This window comes from Delphinus delphis, chromosome 16, assembly GCF_949987515.2.
Source record: "Delphinus delphis chromosome 16, mDelDel1.2, whole genome shotgun sequence".
NCBI lineage: Eukaryota > Metazoa > Chordata > Mammalia > Artiodactyla > Delphinidae > Delphinus > Delphinus delphis.
The window spans coordinates 64225913-64250449 of NC_082698.1; the positions used below are offsets into that span (position 1 = coordinate 64225913).

A 24537-nucleotide genomic window follows, 5' to 3' on the forward strand; every position below is an offset into this window, starting at 1 on the left:
AAATCCATGTGTATACAGTCACTGATCTTCAACAAGGGTGCCAAGAACACACAAATGGGGAATTAGTGGGCATAAAGTTTCAGTTAAACTATGTGAATAAACTAGAGATCTCATATAGAACATTGTACCTATAGACAAGAACAATGTATTTTATACTTAAAAATTCAAGAAGCATGTATCTCATGTTAAGTATTCTGCCATAATAAAATAGAATTAATTAAATAAATAAAAATAAGTTTTGTAGTAATATTGAAGAAAAAAATCTAAATAAGTGTATCTATTTCCCTCAAAAATCCCTTGCTCAGAGATGCTCAATAAATAATTATTGAATTACTCTTTTGTTCAGTCCTCATTCACTACTGAATGGGCATGAGTTTAATGACAGTGGTCTCTTACAATTTTATGGAACTTTAAAATTTATAAAGCAGTAATCTGTAAAGCTAGATGATTTGCTTTTCTAGGGCAAGAGCTATTTCTCTTTTGTTTTCCTCCATTTCTTTCATGGCTGGCATGTTGCCAGGCCCATGTTAAAGATTTGTAGAATGAATGTGTTCCATTTTTCCTCAGCTGATTTCACAACAATCTTATAAAGCAGGCAGGCAAGGACAATTTCTCCCATTTTACAGGTAACACAATCAAGAATTGGAGTAGTAGTGACTTGTCCAAAGGTATGAAATTATTAAACGGCATAACAAGGACTTGAACCCAGACTTCAAGGCCAGTGTACTTTCAACTCCACAGGACTACTTCTAGTTTAGGTTTCAAGCCCAATTTTGTTCTATGTTCTTAATTTAACTTTGGTTATCATTCCTTACAGTAAAAAATCATTTGAGATATATGTGTCCTTTAATTTTCAGCGTTAGCTGTAAACTTCCTTTTCATGAGTGATATTATCATCTGGTAAGTTCATTTGGAAAATATGTATGAAAGTCAATGTACTGACTTCAGAAAATGAAATAATTTTTTTTCTCAATATTACTTCATTTTGGTTGCTCTGTATTTGCCATATTTAAGTAGGATGGATTAGCCATTTCTTATGCTTAAAACAATTTCTTTTTACTCTAAACATTAATATTTATAGAGCATTAATATTTAGTCTTTGCTCATTACTTCCGTCTGCTTTAGTTTCCAGAATCTTTTGGCACTATTTCACTCTGACATTTTAGGGACACTAAGATCACACTTGGTGATTCAGTGCCTTCAGTCAGGTACTTATAGGATACTCTTTTGTATATATAATGCTGTGAGTATGGAATTTTTTTTATGTTATAGGTAACATCTAGTACCTTGTACAAATGCACAAAATATTAAATAAGGAAAAATGACAACTGTTGAGCTGGCTATTCTTTTGGAGCAATGATACTCAATATTCTTTCATTATGGGAATTAGTAGGCTGCTGGAGCTGTGGAATTATTTGATTGTATTGATCTGACTACAAGAGGAAGCCAGGGCATTGGCGGTGAGTGCCAGGGAAACTTTACTTGCCAGAGCCCTGGCTGCATTTTTTCCTGCTGCTTCAGCTGGTTTCTTCTTGTTCTCTTTCTCAAATTACTCCATGAATCTACATAATTTTCATGAACTCATTGAATGTGTAGTTTGTATAGAACATTGACTTAGATTTATTTCAAAACATGTTGTCAGGAAAAGGAGGAAAATGTATTTGGGAAGAGGGAATGCTGAGTCAAACTAGATATTTTCTTTTCTGTCTTACTCATGCTTCTGTTTTCTGCAAAGCAGATTTTCAGTTATTTTAATGGGAGATGAGCAGTCATGGTCTCTGTTGTATTATTTTGTGGATTACTATTATTACTACTTTGGGGACTTCCCTGGTGGTGCAGTGGTTAAGAAACCGCCTGCCAATGCAGGGGACACGGGTTCGAGCCCTAGTCTGGGAAGATCCCACGTCATGAAGCAACTAAGCCCATGTGCCACAACTACTGAGCCTGTGCTCTAGAGCCTGCGAGCCACAACTACTGAGCCCGCGTGCCACAACTACTGAAGCCCGCGTGCCTAGAGCCTGTGCTCCGCAACAAGAGAAGCCACCGCAATGAGAAGCCCGCGCACCGCAACGAAGAGTAGCCCCCACTCACCGCAACTGGAGAAAGCCCGAGTGCAGCAACAAAGACCCAATGCAGCCAAAAACAAACAAACAAACAAACAAACAAACAAAAAAACTCTGGGTGTGTTTACATTGCTTAATTTTATGGTATACAATACTTACTGTTTGGGCTTAGAGATACTGTTTGCATCTTCTTATTCTCGTCTGTTGTGTGTGAAATTTGGTAAGGTAGTCAAATAGGACAGAATTTGGATTTCTTTCTCAGTACAGAGACCGTTTTAATATTCAGTTTTGACATTTTTAGAACATACCTAGGTTTGTTTTGGATTCAAATTTATTCATTGGGCTTTTTGTTTAAAGTTTGAATTTGGTTTGCAAGGAGTTAAAAATATTAACACAGGATAAACTCAATGTTCAACAAATTATTTTGGGGTTTTGGTTCATTTAAAATTCCCACTGAAAACTTTGAACAGGTAAAATCCAGAAATATTAAAATCTCTTAGATTGTGCTTCCTTTCCCAGCTTCAACTGAGAGGTCATTTATTTTGAGAAGCAGTCAATATAATGAGACTACAGTGCACTAAACTAATGTAGAAAATCTCAAGAGGTCTGTTTCAATTATCAAGCACAGTGGCCTATTGGAACAAAAAATTTTCAAATCAAGGCAACATTAAATCTCTTTAAGTAAAATATAAATCTCACCTTAACCTTTGTCTTATTTTTGTCTTCTGTACTTCAGCTGCGCCTGCAAGGTAAAATTATTGCTTTTACTCTATAGCATCTTTAAGTGTATATGTGAGCCGACGGGAATGGGATGTGTTTGATAGGGATCTAGCTTAAAGTTATATTATAGATTTTGTATTACCTCTCCTTGACAATTATTTGTTGTTTTAAGTGAAAAAATGAACTTAAATGAATGAATCATCATAGTTTGAGTACTTGGAACTATTTAGTATCAATAAATGGAGGATGTAAGTTCTGATAATGAAAGTTCAAGCTTAAATCTCCACATTATGCAAACTCTGATGTTTAATGAAAACATCTTGTGGGAATGTATCATTATTGGATTTTCCCCCTTTTTTCTTTGGCCATGGAAATATTACCTGGATGTATTGGTTTTCATGTTTCTTATTTTGAAGGCTTGAAAATATGTTTACCCTAAAATTCCTATTTGGAGTTGTATAAAATTCACAGATAAATGTGAAGAAGAAATAGTTAAGAAATAGAGCTTATATTTCTTAGGGAAGAGAAGATGCAGGGGATGATGAATGCTTTAGAATTAAATAGGTTGATTGGTAAAATAGCTTATGTTAATTTATATATAAAATTACTTAAATTGTTTAGAATCTCAGATCTGGTGTTAGTTTGATTTGAACATAGTGAGAAGGGACCAAGAAGTGGGCAAGGCACAGAAATGATCATACAACATGATAAATAGTTTATATAAAGGTCATTAAAATTATGTTAAAAGAAAGTTGTTTACTATGCTACAAAAGGGGGAAAATGAACAGACTTTGGCTGTTTAAACTGATGGGTAGAACCAGTTCCCATTTAAGGCTCTGAAAACTCCTTTGAGGCCCACCTCAAATTCCCTCATGTCTTCCATATGACCTGAGTCTCTCTGTCAGTATCAATGTTTTTTTTTTAATATTTTACCATGTTACTTTTTTTTTTTTTGGCCATGCCTTGCGTCATTAAGGATCTTAGTTCCCCGACCAGGGATCAAACCCATGCCCTCTGCATTGGAAGTGTGGCGTCTTAACCACTGGACGGCCAGGGAAGTCCCACCACATGTTACTTTTAAATCCTTTTTTGCACTCCTTTTACTACTTTGCCTTGTGTTAAAGTTAATGGTAGAGTAGAAAAAGCATAAACATTATAGTAAAAATCCAGTTCCATTTTGAAATGTATAGACATATCGAATCACTACGTTGTAAACCAGGAACTAACATAGGTCAGTTATACTTCAAAAACAAACAACTAAACAACCAAAAAAAAAACCGCGTAGAAAGAGGGATCAGATTTGTGATTACCAGAGGCGGGGTGCAGTGGGAGAAGGAATTGGACAAAGGTAGTCAAAAGGTACAAACTTCCAGTTATAAGGTAAATAAGTACTAGAAATCTGATGTACAACATGATAAATATGTTTAACAATGTTGCATGTTATATTTGAAAGTTAAGAGTAAATTCGAAGTGTTCTCATCACAAGGAAATAATTTTTTTTTTATATTTCTTTAAAAAGAAATATAAAATACTTTCTTACAAAAGTATCTATATGAGATAATGGATGTTCACTAAACTTATTGTGATAATCATTTTGTGATGTATGTAAATCAAGTCATTATGCTGCACACCTTAGGTTATACAGTGCTATATGTCAATTATGTCAATAAAACTGGAAAAAAAGGAACATTTGGCTTAATATAAGGTTTTGTGGTTCTCAGGAGAACCTGGACAAAGCCAGATTAGGAGAAAAGGCTGGGTGAAAGAAAAATTAATGAATGTATCTTTTTATGAATTAAAATTATGTATTATTGAAAAAAAATGGTTCAAGCTTTCTGAGTCTCAGTTTACTTGTAGAATGGGAAGACAAATAGGAACTCCAGTGGTTCTTGTGAGGAGTAACTTGGAAAGGATAAAGTACCTGGCACTGAGCAGGCACTCAGTAAATGTCAGTATCTTTCCCATTTCTGAGTTTCATGTCTAATTTCCCTGGTAGTCTATAAGTTACTTTAGGGCAGGAAGTATGTTTTATATTCATAGTGCCTTGTACATAGTAGGCTCTAAAAGATTGTTTGTTGAATTTAATTTATTGTCCTGCTGTGAAAGTTTAGCACTATTATTTCCTGTTTCTTTTTCCTCTGTCACCTTGGATTGAGATAAACATGTTGCTTTCATGAAATTGAGGATTTAATTCAGTAGAATGCCATTATAATATGACTTATTCCATGGAGTTTGAAATAGTAAGGGTCAAATCATTTCCCTGGAAACTTAATTATATTCTATAAAATCTTATTAGCCTGTCTCGTAGCATCATAGTCACAGTGGAATTCTGGTGTGTTTAAGATGGTGAAGTCTCTGTAGAATTCTATCTAATGGCACACATTGAGAATATGGGAAATAAATGACATAAAGAAAGAGCAGATGCAAATGTCTTGCAAATATTACTTGACATTTTCAATCACTAATCCTCTAAAGTATGTTCTAGTTTACTAAAATAAACCAAGAATTCAATTTCTTGTGAGCTCCTTTTGCTTAATTATTAGTAGCAGAACAGTATTCTGTGATACACTGCAATTTGTCTTCTTTGTGTTTATCTAGTATCTGACTTAAAAATGAATGGAGCATTCTGATTCAGCAGAACTGATTTCATTAACTCATGTCCGTTATAGAGCAGAAATGAATAAATGTTTGCTGAACATGCTACATATGCTTCGATCATCAAGACATTTGTTCTCCTTTCTTCTCAAAATATAAGATCTGAGAGATCTTCCTGGCTGAAGTTTGCTGGGTGCCTATTCTGCATAAATGTTTCTATAGAGGCAAGTGGCTACCTTTACATAAATTTGTTTCCATGATTGGGATGTGAGACCTCTTTTTAATACTTTCTCATTATGATTTGAAATTATACATTCATTGCAATTTTTTTCTTTAGGAGTGGTAGCAGACATGAAGAGTTAAAGAAAAAATTTTTTTAATGCAGTATGTTCTTCTGTTAGAATGAGGACTAAACAGGCTTCTCATTCATGCAATAATGTTGCTTGTACTTAGCACATAGTTTCTAATTCTGTATAATTGTGCCTAACTATTTAATTCAAAGGCAATTAGCTAGCCTCTGTTACCTCTGTATTATGAATAGGAGAAACTGAGGCTCAGTATTGACTATTTGTCTGTGTTACTGGTTAGGAATTTGAGAAAAATATGCTGCTATCCTAATGATTTACTTTTGTTTTTGATTTCAGTTTCAGAGGACATTTGAGTCTCTTAAAAATGTTTCCAACAAATCTGACCTCCAGAAAACCTACCAGAAGCTTGGGAAGGAGCTGGAAAATCTGGACTATTTAGCCTTCAAACGTCAGCAGGTAGGATTTAGAGCTCTCCTTGGTGGACGATACGAACACTTTAGTCTTCTCGCCTTCCTGCCTGTCAGAGGCTCAGGTGGGTCTGGGGAGACTTATCTTCTAATATTTAGGGCAGAAATAAGTTGTGCTTTGTGGTGCTGACCTGCCGTGTTCACACGGCTTCCTGCGGCATTCAACGTTGTCCTGCTTTTATATGTGCACTTTGGGGGTTTCCACGAGTGTCCTTATTACCTCTTTTAAAGAAAACTCCTGCTGGTTTGTGAAGGTTCAACTACCCTTTGACTAAGGATGCCTTAGTGGCATAAAGGGAACCTCTATGTAGCTTGAACAGGTGGCTTTTATATTTGACAGGGGATACGTGAGGAGAAAAACCACCTCAAGACCAAGAAAAGGATGTGGATGTACATACAAGCTTAAAGAAAGGAGTCATAAATATGCCAAATTGTTTTTTTTTTTTTTTTTAGTTTAGCTTTAGTTTTCTTGTTTGATCTCTGAAGATGAGTAAAAATTTGCTAAATGTGTAAGGTTAAAGGGAAACATGCTTTCCAAGTGCACGTCTTTTAGCCTCTTTTTATAGACCACAAGATAAATCCAGAGCCAAAATAGACTTTCATAGGGCTGGTTTTAGAGTTCATATTTTATAATATTAATAATCATTAAGTTCTGTGTGTTTGCAAGATACCGCCATAGTAGCTAGCTACTTTTCCCAAACTGGATCTTTTCCAGTTTCTTCACATCCACTAGGTGTCAGGATCATCAAGCTTTTACTGGGGCTGAATGTTTGTTCCGATCAGAACAACCAGTTAGATGTTTAAATTAGGTTGCATGAAATTCGGGAATGTGCTCAATGATGGATAGCATCTAGAAAAATGACTAAGTGGCTGACTCCCATAGCCAACCACCGAGTCCATTACTTAAGACTGTTTTCTGTTAGTGTGGCAAAGGGTGTAACTCTCTTGATGTTGCCTAATTTACAAATTTTGGATCTTTTGGAAGGGGGATTTCAAAGCAGTACTTCCTTTATTTAGTTAAACCTCATGAAGTCAACATGGTGTGGTCTAGAAATAGTGACTTGAAAAGAGAATTGTGTTCTAAGCTTGGGTTTATAATAGATATTACGTGGGCATTTAACCTTCTCATGATCTTATTTTCCTAGGAGTTATATTTGTTTTGTAGAGTGTTCTGGGGCAAATACAATATCTTTGCACATACTTTAATTTATATGAAAAAAGACACAATATCCATTTGTTTTATTTATTGATTTTATATTAGTGAAGGCCTAGGAATCAGCACATGTAACAGAAGCAATCACGGTTACACGGTTACTGAGAGCTACTACAGTAAGTTCCCAAATGATGCTGCTTAAAATTCACACTGTGAGTCACTGCTCTGGCCTATGTAGTTTTTAGTACAGTTTTGTTTCCAAGAGCCATATTTATACCACTGGGGGGTATTTGAGTTGGCAGGCAGTAGTCAGCGTGCTCTTCTCTTATCCTTTCTCATTAGCACATTTTCAGTGATTAGATTCTTACATTAGCTAATTGGGAATTTGGAAAAATGTGAATGCTTCAAGGGCAAAAGGGCATAACTCTGGGAGAATGGCATTGATGACAGACAGGTAAATTGCATGTGTATGTGAGAGAAAGATGGGCATGTCGTTATTTATATATGTATATGTATGTTTATGCATATATAAATCTTATATTCTATTTATTAAATGACAACTGTCTGCCACATAGTGTGATTAGAACATTTATGGATTACATCATTAAATAATTGTGACGATATAATAAGGTTGGTTTTATGAGCACCATTTTACAGATGAGGAAACTGTTAAGAGAGTTAAGTAACTTGCCTAAAGTCACTAGGCAAGTAAAGCTGAGCTTCAAATAGGTATCAGTGACTCCAAACCTGGGCTTTCTCCAATATCCCTGCAGGGAGCCAGGCTGGGGGGATAGTAAAGTGAGGAGTTGTAGGCATGCAGTTTGAAGACAATTTTAGGATAGGACAGACATGGGGCTTAAAGAGACATTTGAAAATGGGCATCTGATGAGAGGCAGAGACAGGGGCAGCTCTCTCCTCCTCTCTTTCTCTCATGCAAATTGTTCAGTATAGACAAAAACACAAAAGAATTTTTGAAAGAATATCTTCAGACAGCTAAGAAAATGTATAAAACTTTATGTTTACAATCTTTGAGTGTTATATCTAGGAACCCTAGTTCTAGTGAAATTTATTCACACAAAGCAATTTTTTTCAACTCAAAAGGACAAATTCTTGTGAAACAGACTTACCTGCATACATAGAATACTGTCAACCCTTTGTTTTACTTGATTCTGCTTTTCCCTATATCTAGTGATCATTTTTTCTACATGGAAAAGATGGAAGGGGAATTAGAGTGAAATGGTCAGAAAAAGGATGGTAGAGTAGAAAGAAAGTCAGGGACCAAAGAGCGGTAAAAAAGAGGGAAAGGGACTTATAGGGATAAGATAAGAGGGATAAAGTGAGGGAAATAAAGCTATATTTGATTTTATACTACATGCATTTAGTAAGTTAAAGCGTTTATTTTTGAAGAATTAAAAAATCTCAAAATAGAGAAAGGGAAAAAAAGAGATAATTACAAGAAGACATAGTGAATGAGGGAGGTGGCAGAGAAGAGAAAGACAAACTTTGTTTCCCATTAGCTTCCAAATGTAGCAAAACTTCCTAGAAATTTGTTATATTAACCAGGTTCTTCTGTACCAAAGCCACAGAGGAATTGTTGTGTTTCCTGGATGGGCAGGGTTTAAAGAGTCAGAACATTACCTTTTCTCTGACTTGGTGGGATTTGTCTTTTATGTCCTATCCTACCCTCTGTAAAGTCCCCCAAACCTATAAACACACATTAGTAAGTTTCCCCTACCTGAAAAGATTTAGATCTCTGTAAAATTGCCCTTCAGCAAGAAAGCTTCTGCCTTATAAGGCAGGATGCTTTGTACCAGAGAATTAGTCATGCTTTGTTCCCTGGTCCAACCATATTTATCATTTCTCTTTGTGACAGAACGTAAGCTCTGTAAGGACAGGGCCTTGTCTGTCACCTTCAATGCTGTATGCTCTGCAGTGCTCACAGCAGTATCTGACCCATGGCTAACACTCAATAAATACTTGTTGGTGCTGTTATTGCTATGAACAAGGAAGCATGCCAAAAGTTTTAGCCTCAGATTATAGGCAATTAATTGATGTGTTTAACTGTACTTTTTTTATATAATTAAAAAAATATTTTATTTATTGATTTTTGGCTGCGTTGGGTCTTTGTTGCAGTGTGTGGGCTTTCTCTAGTTGTGGCGAGCGGGGGCTACTCTTCATTGTGGTGCGCGGGCTTCTCATTGCGGTGGCTTCTCTTGTTGAGGAGCACGGGCTGTAGGCACGTGGGCTTCAGTAGTTGCGGCTCATGGGCTCTAGAGCACAGGCTCAGTAGTTGTGGCACACAGGCTTAGTTGCTCCGTGGAATGTGGGATCTTCCCGGACTAGGGCTTAAACCTGTGTCTCCTGCATTGACAGGCGGATTCTTAACCACTGTGCCACTAGGGAAGCCCTACTGCACTTTTAAAATTCAGAAGGGTATTAACCCTGAGGCTTCCTGGATGCCAAACGTTGACAGATTGCTCCTTGCCTTATGTATTATTTAGGTTTTCTCCTAACATATTTCATTTTACATCTATTTCTTTAAACAAACACAAAACATCAATATTATCTTAGCCATGAATTAGGGATGCCCAATAAACTGACTATAATTATTTTCTTGGACTCTTTCATTAGATTTTATTTTCTGTCCCTTTCTGTGACATTTTAAACATCATTTTGAGAGATTTCTTTCCGTAGGCCACATATATCCCTGGAATACTTTGCTCTATTCTTTTACTTTTTTTAAGGGTTGGTGGGCGCGGATTATTGTGCTTTCTCTCCTAGGTGTAAGCTTAGCCTTGCCTTGCCTTGCCTTTCCTAGCCTCGCCTTTCCTCCCCTCCCCTCCCCTTCCCTTCCCTCCCCTCCCTTCCCTCCCCTCCCCTCCCTTTCCCTTCCCTTCCCTTCCCTTCCCTTCCCTTTTTCTGCTCCTGCTTCTTTGCTGTTTGTTTGTCTTTTAAAGAGTGAGTGCTTACACTTCAACTATTCTTCGGGCTATATTTTAGGTTGGGGTACAAGCATTTCTCCATTTTCCTAATGTCAAAAAGACTAATGTTAAAAATAGCTTTGGTTGGAAAAGGTGAGAGGAGGCTGTGATAGATGAGGTGGTGGGATTCTCAGGATGAAGCCATCTGAAGTAAATGGATGACAAAGCCATATTACCAAGAATCTGGAGACTTTTTCAGTTTTTACTACATCTGAAAATGCAGTCTTAGAGTTTGTTTAGACTGCTTGGTTTTTATCCTCCAGGTTGATGATACGTAGGAATGGTAATAGCAAGCTGCAGCTATTATATAGAGCCCAGGTTTATGTATTAATTTGAGAGTTTATAAATCAAGAGATTTCCTTGGAGCTTTGTTTTTCTGGAATAAAATAAAATAAAGTTTGATATTCTAGACTCTAATTTTATTCCTTTCTTCTATTCTTACAATGCTATTTTAAGTATTAAGAAGTGTAAAAAGTAATAGCATTATAAGACACAGCCTGTTTTCAGAAACTTTTAAAGTCCTTTGGTATGAATTAAATTTGACATTATTGAGTTGAACATTATGTAGACTGAAGCACATTTACACACTGATGTGAAAATATGTAAAATTAAAATATCATACCTCAGATATACATCCATGTTTCAATGTGTCACAATCCCTGATCTCCCTCTTGTCTCCCTGATCATGGCATGCTATTCTTGCCTTCTGAACTTTTCACAAGGTTCATAAACTTGATATTTAGGATATCTAGCCCTTTTCTATTTACCTATTTAACTACTAATCTTTCTTTAAAGCTAAACTGAAGTCTAGCCTCCCTCATGATACTTTATCCTATGGCTTCCAATCAGTATGTAAGCTCTTCCTTCTTTGCCATTCTTAGCTTTTATCCATGTCATACAATTTAGAATCTGACTGATTACACACTTATTAAAGATCCATGTAGTGCAGGTTAGAGTGTGGGCTTTGCAGTCAATCAAATCTTGTTAGATTATTTGTACTGCTTTAGGCACTGCAGCTTTTTGTTTTAAAATGTTTGGAAAATAATACCTAACTTATAACCTGTTTTGAGAAAACAATATATAAAGTGTAAAGTACATATATGCTTTAAATCCTTTAAAATACATAAAGGAATCAGTATATAAAGGACTTACCATAGTGCCTGGCATGTGGTTAGTATAAGCTGTAGTTATTATAATGTTGTTTTTGTATTATTCTCATCTGTCTTCATCCTAGATGGTTGGTAAGTTCCATAAGAATACACTGTCTGTTTTGTATACTTTTGTACTTCATGTAGGGTCCAGCACTGTTATGAACATAGAGGGTAGGATTATTTTGGACATTTGTAACATAGTGGTTAGTGAGCTCTGTCAAAAAAAATGTTGATACCTTTTGAGAAGGGAGTTGCAGTATTTGGTTCTAATGTGTTTTTGAGGTAGTGTCTCTTGATGGGCAGTGGAATTAAGGTCCTGAGTACTTTGCTGTGGCAAACTATAACATAAGGTAGGGTGTTAGACCCAGTGTTCTGGCTAAACCCCAACTCATGTTATAATTACATCATGTGTGCCTAAACTTCCTTTGTGGTTCCAGGTGATATCATTCAGCATAATATTGTTCTCTCTTTAGTGATGATGTTCAGGAGTGAACGCTGCCTTTTTCTTTTTCTGAGCTGAGTTAACCCCTTAAGACAGCTCCAAAACCTGAAGGGCATACAATACCTTACAGAATAGGAATTGAATTGAAAATGACCCCTTATCAATGAAGAAAAATAGAAATAAATCAGATGAATTTTATTTAGTAAGAATGACTGCAGGTTAACACCTTGCATTGAGAAATAAAATTCTAGGTGGATAATGACTGAACACATGGAAAAGAATCCTAAGCTTCTTCGGAAACTCAAGAACTCTGAGGGACACAATACGGCAATGTAGGACTCCTGTGAAATCAACGCTTAGCAAAACAAAATGGATGATTGTTAGGCTTTGCTGTTTTTGTGCTATAGAACATAGAGTAGAGAAGTTGATGATTTCAAGTAATAGTCCTTAACCACGTAAAGACTTACAGCAAGACTTTATAACATTTTTTATAAAAAATGTTATGGATCATCTAGGATAAAGGGATATACAGTGATATTGCACTGGGAGTTGTTTACCTGTAAGGACAGTGTAAGGGAAAACTAACTTCCCATTTACGTTAACAATAAAGTAGAAGTTTTAAGTATATTTTACTTAAGACCTTTAAAAATAAAGTACATATGCATCTGGGATTATTTAGCTGCAGTCTAAAGAAGAGTATAATTGGGGGCTGAATGAGTGTTATGGTAAGGTGCTAAACTTCTAGAATGATAGTTCTATAAGAATAGATTCACTTCAGTGGCCTTTGTTAGATGAAATATGTTAATGGCTCAATTGGGAGAAGAGCCTTCCCTTCCTTATTCTGTAATTAATCCAACTCTGTTGAAAGAGTTCTGATTGAATTCTTCCTTTTAAGAGTAAGTAAACCAAAGACTGCTGCATTAAAATATTCATGTCTATCTTAGACGGTATTCTGTTTCTTATTTGCCCAGTCAAGTAAAATGATTATTTATGCCATTTATAAAACTGTTTCTGAAGATCCCAGAGCATTTCAGACATTGTTTAAAAATTACACAGATTTAAAAAATGCTGGATTATAATACAGTGTGCTACAGTAAGTTTCAAGCCAACCCAAATGTGCTTTATTCTGTCCACTGCATGTGCAATTCCATTTTTATTCAACTGCATACAATTGTTTGTCTCGCAGGAAAAAGAAAGCGATGGCATTACATTTATTCTTCAGTTTTCTGACACAGACAGAGAGAAGAAGGTTGGATACATCATTCAAGGTCATTCCGAGTCAGTAGCAGATTCAGAATTAATATCCACATTTCCTAATTTCTAGCTTATTGCAATAGCCATTCAGCCATTTTTACTCCTTCATAAACTACAGATCTTTATAGGGTGATTTCTTTTTCTATAGTTATAGTCTGAAGTTAAAAAACCTTACGGATTTTTATATAAGAACCTCACCCTTTATTTAAAAACAAATAATCAAAATGATGCATATTATATACTTGTTCTCCTTCTAAAGTTTGATTTCCACATTGGGTATAGTTAATAGTCATGACAAGTAAGTGTATTCTATTAAATTAGTAAAGTAAAAACATTGCAGAGAAATCTTTTAAGTTCTAAGGTTTGTTATTTTATTTCCATCTGTTGTCTCAAGGGTTTCGTTTATTGGTGGCAATTAGGTAGAAAGCTGTTGAATCAAGCACATACCAGCTGATTTTTATGCACCAGAAAAGATTTATTAATTTTTTTACAAGGTTGTTTGCTATATGATAGTTTATCTTACGGGGAGCTTATAGCTACTTTGTAGTGGGGTATGCTCATTGAAATAGTTAATTCTTTGTCATGGCTTGTTTTCAAAACTTACAATGCTGATAGGAATTTTAGAAGTGGTAAAAAACTTTAGTGTTTGCATCAATGTGGCAGTTATTTGTGCATGTCTTATATTGACATACGCGTTCATAAGATTGTCATTAGAAGTTGGTATTGATGAGAAATTAAAGTTCTAAAAGAGTTAACCCTGAAAACGATATCTTCGCTAGTCTGTTTTATAGCTTGAAAATGACCTTTGTATACAAATCAGATAACTTTTTACCGCTAGGATTATGACCTCTGGTGGTTTAAGATGAAAACTAAAGAAGATATAGAAGAATCCGTGAACCTTAAACTAAGGAGCCTTTAGAATTCATCTAACTCAACTGTTTTAGATGTGAAGAAAAATGAGACCCAAGGAGATTAGCTGTCTTCTGTTAAGCTGTACACTTTGCTAGTGGTAGAGCTGGGACAATAACAGGAGGTGATATGTTCTTTGGTTCTTTTCTGAGTCGTTTAGCATAAGTCAGCCAGTTGTATACTGATTCTTTGGTATCTCTGGTTTGTATTCTGAATGTAACTATAGATGCTTATAACATCCATATATATGTATAAGCTGTATTAGACACTGAGAGATGACTATAAATGGAGATCATTCAGTAGTGCCATTTTTTAAAATGAAAAGACAATGCAATAATATTACAGCATTTTAGAAGAGGTAGAAATTATATGCATCACCTGGTTCAACCACTTCAATACATGGATACACAAATAATACAGAAAACATCATTATGTTCTTTTCTATTGTATAGGAATTTTCATTTCTTCGGCAATTTCTAGATCCTGTGCCCTCTAAACCAGTGCTTCCTAAACTTTAATATGCATACAAATAACAAGGGGAATTTTGTTAAAATACAAATTTTGATTCAATAGATTTGAATTGAGACTGGAGAGTCAAACAAGTTCCTCAATGATGCTGATGTTGATGGTCCATGGATCATACTTCAAGTATCAAAGGAGTTTTAATAATAAATTGCAGGAGAGCATTATTTACAGTTGTGTCTCAAGAGCCTAATATAGTCCCTGGAACATAGTAAGTACTTAATAAATATTTTGGATTTGAATTATGATCCAGTAGTAAGATTTGTGTCTATGTTTGGACATAGAAGATATTGCTAGCCTACAATAATATCCTTTATCACAAATTTTATATTGTTTATTTTGATGTTTCACTGTCATGTGAAAAGACATGTTATGCACGTACGTATTGTGTTTTTATAGATTACATATTTCAGTAGTTGTAGAAGTTGTTCTTTGTATATTTTTGCTACAAGTGAAAGACTGAATATGAGAGCAACTGAGTCTAAGGTACAGGAAGCTGAAGAAGAGTGAGAATGTATCAATAGTATTTTAACACTGCAGTGTACATTGTGACTTGGCCAAACTGACCATGGGACCAGCTGGTATTGACTCAGCAGCATTTGTTCCAGAAAAGCAAGCTTGGTCACATACTTACTATACAACTGATGAAAACTAAAGTCTCAAACACATTCTTAATTAATTTGTGTATCCAAGTTGTGTGTCTCTACCTGATTGTACAATCAGAAAGCATCACAATGATTGTTACTGTGTCCTTGTCAGGTGAAAAGATTACTGCTACAGCTACAGCTCTCCATGTTAATAGTAGTGCTGGGAACATGCCTAGAGCGCTACTGGCTAAAATTCAAAGGAAGTGTTGATGCTGCTTAGATGAGGCCAACAGTTCTGCTGACACCAGAGATTTAAACATGAACCCACCAATCATGTAGCCTTTTGTAGATGTTAGGCTATTTGTTTGTAAGGGGTTAATTGCCTGCGGCTAGTTTAATATGTAATGAGAAATTCAGTTTTTCCTTTATTTTTTAAAAGCGTACTCAATTTTTGCTCTCTAAAATACCATATTTGGATAGTTTCAAGTTGCTATTTAGGAGGAAGCTAGTCAGCTTTTATATTATTTCTCATGCTCCAAATGTGACAGCAGTAGAAGCACATGCTGAAATACATCTAGGTGAGGGGAAGTATCACCGGAAGACAGGGCAGCATTGCTGGCTTGCTCCACATTTTGCTCAGTGATTTAAAAGGCTATGTACCTATATAGGTTTTCTTCCATGTACTCTGGTTTCAAATGACAAAAAAAAAAAAAATTAACCTAGTTAATATTCTTCAAAGTCATAGTACATTTTACATGGGATATCTTTGAATTTTTGCAATGTAAATAGCTTTTCTTCTATGGGCAGCTGACACTTATAGTCATTGATCAAGTTAACCATATTTTGCTTATTAATATTTTTAGTATCACCTAGGGGATTTTAGCAAGATGCCACAATCAACCTATAATTTACATTGTATTCTTCCCTTAACTGTATTTTTATGAATCTAATTTTTTCTCTATTGTAGCGTACAGCATTAATACATGCTAATATTCTCTGTATAAATGCTGCTTTTATTATTATAGCATTTGGTTGCACCATAGCTAAGTATTTATCATCTACTCTATTATAAAATCTTTGTTCCAAAGGAGCTGTATGAGCCTATTAGATATATACACAATTAAGTAGGTAATGATCTGTGGCTGCATCCATACAGCATCAACAGCTGACCTGGGTTGGTTTTCCAAATATGCTGGTTGATAGATTAGGGGATTAAACTGTTTTCGTTATTTTGAGGACCTTTTTTGTGCTCTGAATTTAACTTACGTATTTTGTTGTAACCTTACTTTTTGCTCAGTGAAGAAATTATAGTATTTCCTCATTATGATTTAGATATTGGTGTTTATCTCTATTGTGCTAAGCTCTCCACCCAAACACTGGGAGTTACTGAAGCCTCTCTTGGTACTTTCATTGGTGCAGAATGAATGGTCTACCAAATGTTTCATTGCAGATAGTTATACATTTATGTCTTCATCTTAAATTTATATTTGTAAAATTAAAGTTAATTGAGTTTAGGTCATTTCCCCGGCTTCAATGTTAGAGTCATTAAGAATAGTTAGGATACTTTTGACAATTTTGATAATCATCATCTGTGAATTTAGAGAAATGAAATGTGGTAAATTACTTTGGAAAATCTCCAAGCTTTGGGGCTTTTTTGTCAATTTTTGAGTCTAAGTTCAAAGCTCATTTTTTCAGGATTAAGGCACCACTTCTCACTTTGGATCAGAGCAGCAAGTCCTGGGGTGTGATACTGTATCATGGGAATAAAGAAAAATTTTTGGCAAGCAGCAGTGTGCATTTATTGAGAAAAAGTGGATAGAAGCTTTTAGCTTGCCTCTTGCTCACTCTAATAAAAAATGTCTGTATTATATAGTAAGAGTAGACACACTTAAGTTCAAAATGACAACTGGGGAATGATGTTTACTTTACTTAGGACATGGGAAACATTAAATCTAAAGACCAAGCTGAAGTAAATGAACTAAGTATACCTGTACTTTGTTTTGAATTTAGAAGAAATTATCCTTTGGAATATCTTTGAAATCTATCAGGAAACATTTTTTCTTGAAAACAGGGAGTACATGACTCCTGGCTTAAGATACTTAAGGTATTTGACCTTTTTTTTAATGCTAAAATAATGGGCTAGAATTGGATCCCTGAAAGAGAAAATAAAAGTATACCAGCAGTAGGGTGTTTATGAAGGGAAGGAAGCAAATTCGATTCTGTATTAAGTAATGTATGATAAGTTAGCACTTGTGAACATGTGGTTCTCATGAGAGACTTGTATCAAAGGCTGTATATTTTCTTGTGCTCCAAACATCTGGTTCTGCAGATATAGAGAATATCTTGATAAATTTGTTACTGTGTAGTTTCAAGAGGGTTTGGAATGGTTTATTTCTTACCCTTGATGTAAGAACCATTTGTGCACATTGCTGCTATAGAAAATTAGTAAGTTCTTAATGTCACTAGGATATAAATATGAAAAAAATTGAAGATGAGAATTTTCCAGAATGTTTGTATAAGTGGAATAGATGTTATCATTCTACATTTTTAAGGTATTTCTGCATCTGGTTCTGTATGAGACCTGAGGTCAATGAATACAATCTAAGATCTTAGAGTAGACTAAAAAAATTTTTGGTGATACTGAAGAGCATGGGTAATTATGAGTATTTTTAGGATAGGTAGATGAGAGTGATAACACTATTTTTATGAAATTTGGCATTAAAACATTTATTTTGAAGACTAGTAAATTGAAAAGAGCATTAACACTCTAGAATAATAAAAAATAGTTAAGATTGACATAATGCATGTTGAAGGTGAAATGATTAGTTTCTACGAGTCCTCTGAAAATAATGTGTGTATCAGAGGTATTATAGACACCAGGAATAATATATATCTTATTATTAATAATGAAAATTATCATCCACATTTCTTATTTGCTACATCTGATCGTGAACTGTATTCCAAAATTGATGGAATTAGGACGGTGCTAAGAATTCATTTCATTGCATCGTGTATAAGCAATTAAAAATTTTTTCATAACAGATAACCATGTTCTCAAAACAATAACTCATTTCATATCTAGCCACTTAAATGAATATTCTCCTTAACTCAACCATACTCTAAAACTCGGCTTTACAAAAGGTTCTCTTAGGCCAGGGCTGGAATAAACAACAGGAGGTAAGAACTTCCTGCTGAAAAGGAAACTCAAAATTATTATGCAGTGATTTGGGAAGCTTGGATTTTTTTTTTAAAGCAAATGCATTAAATAATGAGATAATATATTAAATCATATAAAAACCTGGAACTTGGCTTCAATTAAGGCAGAAAGTACTTTACTATTTTTAAAAATTTATCTTCCTCCTAAGCACCAACACAAGCCATATATTCATGAATAAAAGCCCCACCAGTGTGTGAGGCTAATCTGTTGAAAGTAAATAGACATATATGATGAGTCTGTCACCTAGCAAGATAAAAGCTGTGTTCTTTATGCATGGAAATCATTTTCTACTAGAAAGAGTTGTAAAAAAATAATAGAATTATAAAGAAAGTGAGTTTATGGAAAGAGGATAGACTCTTCCAAGCCTTATGTAAACATTTTCTGATGTAAGAAGCATACTATGCAACATTTTACTTTAATAAAAAAAATAGGTGATAATTATTCACAAAATAGCAGGGGACTTCTAGTGCACATAACTGTTCATTTATAGATTATTGACAGAAAGGTTGGAATGTTAGGAGAAACTGCCTACTTGACACTCTATAGGAATAAAGATTTCCCATCTCTGAAGCTGTGGGAATGTCTACTACCCAGGTTAGTTTTTTAGCTTACCTAATCTTACAATTACCATGTGATGGGAATGTTATTATAAGGTTATGACCTGTGCCTCGTAATGTCCCAGGCCTGTTGGTCCTGGTCCCTACCCCCTCCATCCTTTCCCAATTCCTTATTAAAAAGACTAAAGTGGAACTCCTAATGCTTAATGTGCAGGCAGTGGGATTGTCTGGAGGGAGTTCAGAAGACACACTGTTTAACAAGGAGAGGTGTGGGTGAGCACCTTGTAGCCATAAGGGGAACCAGTGGTCTAGAGGGCACATGGTAACTGATAAAGGAATATTAAGAAGGGAGATTGATATGGAAGTGTTAGAGTTCAAGGTAATATGGAATTGGGGGTACTTTCTTGGAAGCAAAATGCAAGATTGTGTGGCATAATTTTACTTTGAGAAATTAATTATATACTTTTTTCTATTTTCACTCCTGGACTACCCATACTGGAGGGAAGTTTCAAATAAGGGCTACATAATAAAAATTTGCAAATTCTTGATATCTTTTAAGGAGAGGCAAGTAGTCATAAACAGGTTGTCTTTTCACCTCTTTCCTGTCACCCTAGGAAACACCCCCCAAGCTGGGGAGAAGGAGGAGAAGTGGACGGGAGTAGGACAAGCCTAGGCATTGTTTTGTTCCTGTCTCCTACCACTATCTGCACTACTCTCCCATTTCACCAGTGTGGGAGACATGAAATAACAGATTCCATTGAAGTTTGGGACATCTGAGATGACCAGTGAATCACAGATCTAACCTGAGAGTAGACAGGTTTCTGGAGATCTTAGGGCAGAGTGAGTGTTTTCTGCCATGTTGTCAGCCAGAAGTTTTTTTCAATTCTGAATTAGTGTGGAAGGACATCAGATAATTTCCTTGGGACCAGAGTGTGGAGCAGGTTTCATCTAAGAGAGGGAGTCAGGGAGCTTGGTCACATGGAGGCAACAAGGGAAGCAGAAAGAAGAAGGATGGGTGAGGGAGGGCGTAGCTGACCTCAGGTTATCACCAGTGCCACAGGATGCAGGGGGAACTGAGAGAGCTACAGACTGTCCAGTTGCCATATGAGTGAGTGCTGTCCGGTGCTGAAGAGCAGGTGGGCAGAGTTGCATCAGGAACAGGAGGCCTGTGAAGGACCAGGGCAGATCCAGATAGATGGCTGTCTTCCCAACTGTCCTGTGTTGGCAGCTGAATGAACCCTTCTGTGGCTTAGACTCATCCCCAGGGAGGAGGAATCAGGAGAAAAATCTGAGAGAGCAATTTAACCTGAACGTGATTGAATTATAAAACTCAGCAGACTGAGAAATCACTGAAATGGGCGGAGTTTACTTGAAAGGGATTAAATGAAGTTTCTGCCCTAAGCAAAACAGGGCTTGGAGTAGAAAAAAATTAATTTTATTATAGAAAAATTTGTCAATTATACTTCAATAAAGCTGAAAAAAAACCCCAAAGTTACATTTTTGCACCTTCATGTTCATGTCTGTGAAAGTTGTATTTGCTATAAAGTTCCAAATCCAGAACTGAATGAGGGAACATTATTATGTTTGGAAATACAGCGGGGATTTAGATGGGGGTAAGTGTGTGTGTGTGTGTGTGTGTGTGTGTGTGTGTGTGTGTGTGTGTGTGTGTAGCACTAGAGGTGTTATCATTTACTTTGGTTTTGTATTCCACTTCGGCCATAGCCAGCTGGGAGATGAGATATCAATTCAGATAAAATATAATATGTCGAATTAAATTTGAATTTTACACAAATGACAGGTAGTTTTCTAGTATGTCCTGAATATTGCATGGGACCTACTTATCCTAAAAAAGTATTCATTATTTGCTGGAAATTGAAATTTGACTGCAAGTGTTTGCTGAATCTGGCAACCCTACTCTTTGGTGTACTTAGCCAGTGAAGGAATAAAACTATCCTGCACGTTACTCCATCAGTCTGTGACGTTTGACAACAGATGGTGCTGCACAACAGGTATTAATATTACATTTCATCGAAGAGGCAGTTCTTGGTTCATCTTGATGGGTTGGGGTGGCTCTCTGAGACACCCAAATCAGGCCAAATGAAATGGAAAAGTTTAAGAAAATTGCAAGAAAGTAACCTGTTTAGTAACTTTTTCTAGAACACACAAACAGTAAGTGGCAGAATCAGGTTTTCCAGGTCTAAATGGCCTTCACAATACAAATTCAACTTTTAAAGAACTTCTTACGAACATACTTATTGTGTAAAGAAAACTACTCTTAAAATCTGGGTGGTTAGGTAGCTGCTGCTGTCTTTTCTAATGTACTCTTCCTTTATGGCCAAGCCTATAAAAGGAACCTTAGAAATCTTTTCCAGGAATCATGCCTTTGAAATTAGTTGAATTATTTTAAAGAAATCATGGGATGCTACTTCTTTTTAACTTAGCGTTTTATTCAAAGGATGTTTCTGAAATTAAACCAGTGGGAGTTTAGCCAAAATAGTGCAGTGACACAATGTTGTCATCTAGAGGAATGTTGTACTGAGTTAAATAGCTCTAATTATTAGCATCTTTAAAATCATAAAGCAATTACAAAAACAACTCACTTCTCTACTTCAGCGAAATACAGTTTGATTTTGTGAAGCATTTCACCTAGCTTGGATAGTTGGCTTTCAGTAACTGTGTTAAGATCCCAATGTCACAAACCTCCTTTCTTTACACTTAGTTTCCTCTTGTGTCCCAGAATAATCCAGTGTTCTGGATCTATTTCCTTCAGTTCTCTGAGGACCTTGCTCCACTAAGAATGCCTGTTTTCTCTTTAGTTTCAACTTTCTTACTCATTTTTCCTCCCTAGCATATTAACCTGTTAAAGTTTGGTCCAAACAGCAACTACACTGGCAACCTTCATTCAAAGCAGTATCCTCTCCAGTAACAGTCCTATCTCCTATTCCTCAGAGCAAAGTTTCTGAAAGATTTTAGGTGAGCTAACCTGCTTACTAACTACATCAGTTCTTGGACAGAAGTGAGGGAATTGAATATTTCCTGTAGCTAATTATTATTAACTGGTGTTGTCTTATTAAGTATCAGATACCATAAAAATCCCCAAATTGACCATGAAAATAAATAAAAACAGGTAATATAAATATAGGCTTTTTTCAAATAGGTGTGAAGCCTATAAAATCAAACTCAATATAAAGCTGTGTTATAAATATTCCCTTCATGATTTTTTTTTTCATGGGTTGGCCTAGGTGAGGCTTCAGAAAATAGGAGACCAAAGAAGTGTGGTCTGGAAGGCCCTTCTTTTCTCAGTAAAGCTACCTTCAGAAAGCACAAGCATTTTTATTTCTTCAAGGATCTTCAAACTGCATTCAGATTTAGGGCAATATGTTATTAACATTTTTGTGTATTCCCTGGACAAGGTATATAATACCTTTTTTTAACCTCCAATTTATCTTTTACTTCTCAGTAATCTGGTTTCTGCCCTTTAATTGCACCAACACTGTTCTTATTATGATCACGGATCCAACTGACATTTTTCAGACCTTTTAACTTAACTTCTATAACGGGCTTAACACTAACTGGCCTTCCTTCCTATAAATCTTAATTTTCTTTCTCTCTTTTTTTCTTTCAAAATTTCTTCCTATTTGTCAGATCCTTTCTGGGTAAATGTTGATGTTTCCCAGAACATGAATACTTTTCCTTTTCCTTCCTCCTCATTTTTCATTTTTTCTGTACCCTCTGTATACCCTATAAAGTCATCTCATGTATACCCATAGACTAAATAACTGCCTCTAATCTGATGATTAGATGATTCCCATATCTTCATTTCTACCCCAAATATTTCTCTACAATCCAGACTTTATCTGGTTACTTAATGGGCTTTTCCAGCTCAACATATCAAAAACTGACTATTATCTCATCTTGCCCTCCTTCCCTGTGCCTTCTTTCCACTTGTATTTCCTACTTTAGCAAATACCTGCTAATTGATTTTCTTGCGTTCAGTTTCACCCCTTTCTAATTCAGCTTATATATTGTTGCTAGAAATATTATTTAAAAATGCAAATCTGAGCATGTCCTCATGTAAAATCCTTCTGCGGTTCTCCATTGCCTTTAGAATAAAATCGAAATTTTATAAGGCATTTAAGACCCATCATCTTCCAATAAGAGCCTTGTTTTCAGCCATATCAGAATATTTATTGCTCTTCGAATATATCACATTTCCTCTGGCTTCATGCCTTTGCATATGCCATTACGTCTGCATGATTATTTTCTTCCCAGAGTCTCCTGGCCTGGCTCTTACTTATACTTCAAGTTGCAGATTTGACTGCTCCTAATTTGGAGTAGATGCCACTTTACGCTGTCTTGAAAGCATTCCATGCATACTTTTATCACATCACTTGTCATAGTGTACTTTGTTTATTTTTCTGTCTCCTTTCACTATATAATAAGCTCCTTGAAGTCACAGAGAAAATTCTTTTCTCTCTATTCCCCAACACCTAGAACAGTGCCACGGACAAAGTTGGTTTTAACATTTTAATGTCTAGTTGTCAAGTGCACAAGTAATTGCATAGTTCTGTATGTATCTCATTCTCTCTTTGTTTTTTGTTTGCGGGGAGTGGGAAGCCTTCATAATCTTCTGAGGCTATTTAATTCAGTTTGGTGTATTGTGTTATCATTTTCTTTTGCTTCACTGTTGTTTTGGGGGGATATTTTCATCAACTGAATTGTTTTGGTTCTTAGTTCCGTTTTCTTGTTGTATTAGTCTTTTACGCTTGTAGATTGCTTGAGCCTCTGCATTCTGTGATGGTTTGGGATGGTTTTCAAGATTCCTAGTTCAAGTTCTTCTGTCAAGTTTGTAAAGTATAGATTATTTCCTGGATGACTTTTTTTCAGAAGGAGTGGTGGGGGAAGGATTATTAATCCTTCAGTTTTAAAAATATTCTTTTGTGTGGCAGGATCCTGAATTTTCCTTTTCAATTTTTTTATGTTCACTGTGCAGTTTTCAGAGTGTGTCTCTCCATTCCTTTTTACCCTCTTCTCCCCCAAGGCCTTTCTAAGACTGCCTCCTAGAGTCTGGGACACTGCTCCTTCCCTCTAGCTGGCTCTGATCTACCAGGACTTTTTTTCAGTAGTTTTGCAATTAGGGTGGAATTTCTCTTGATCTTTTAGATCAATTGTAAATATCACAGCTGGATTCTCTCTTCAATTTTCAGTGCAGTTTTCTTCCCCAGACTGTCCTTGATATCCAGGAAGTCTTGTATCAGGATTGTGAGGGATGCAAGCTGGGATTTGGTATTAATTTTCTATTTACAAGTAATTTGAAATTTAGGTTGTTCTCTCTTTTTTAGTTTTGTTGAAGAGAATAGGTTTTGCATACAGACATACCTTATTATATCGTGCTTTGCTTTATTGCTCTTCTCAGATGTTGAGTTTTTTACAGATTGGAGGTTTGTGGCAAGCTTGCATCAAGCAAGTCTGTCGGTGCTATTTTTCCAATAGCATTTGCTCGCTTCATGTTTATCACATTTTGGTAATTCTCACAATATTTCAGACCATTTCATCATTATTATATTTGTTATGATGACGTGTGATCGGTGATCTTTGATATTACTACTAG

The 24537-nt window shown here is 35.7% G+C and overlaps 1 protein-coding gene across 1 annotated transcript in view; it reads left to right on the forward strand.

Annotated features, from left to right (window-relative positions):
- Positions 1 to 24537, forward strand: part of CTNNA3 (catenin alpha 3) — a 1614209-nt gene that overhangs the window by 147221 nt on the left and 1442451 nt on the right. Inside the window, exon 5 of the mRNA XM_060034928.1 lies at positions 6023 to 6142. Within this exon, the coding sequence (XP_059890911.1) occupies positions 6023 to 6142 (120 nt within the window). The remainder of the gene's footprint in view (positions 1 to 6022; positions 6143 to 24537) is intronic.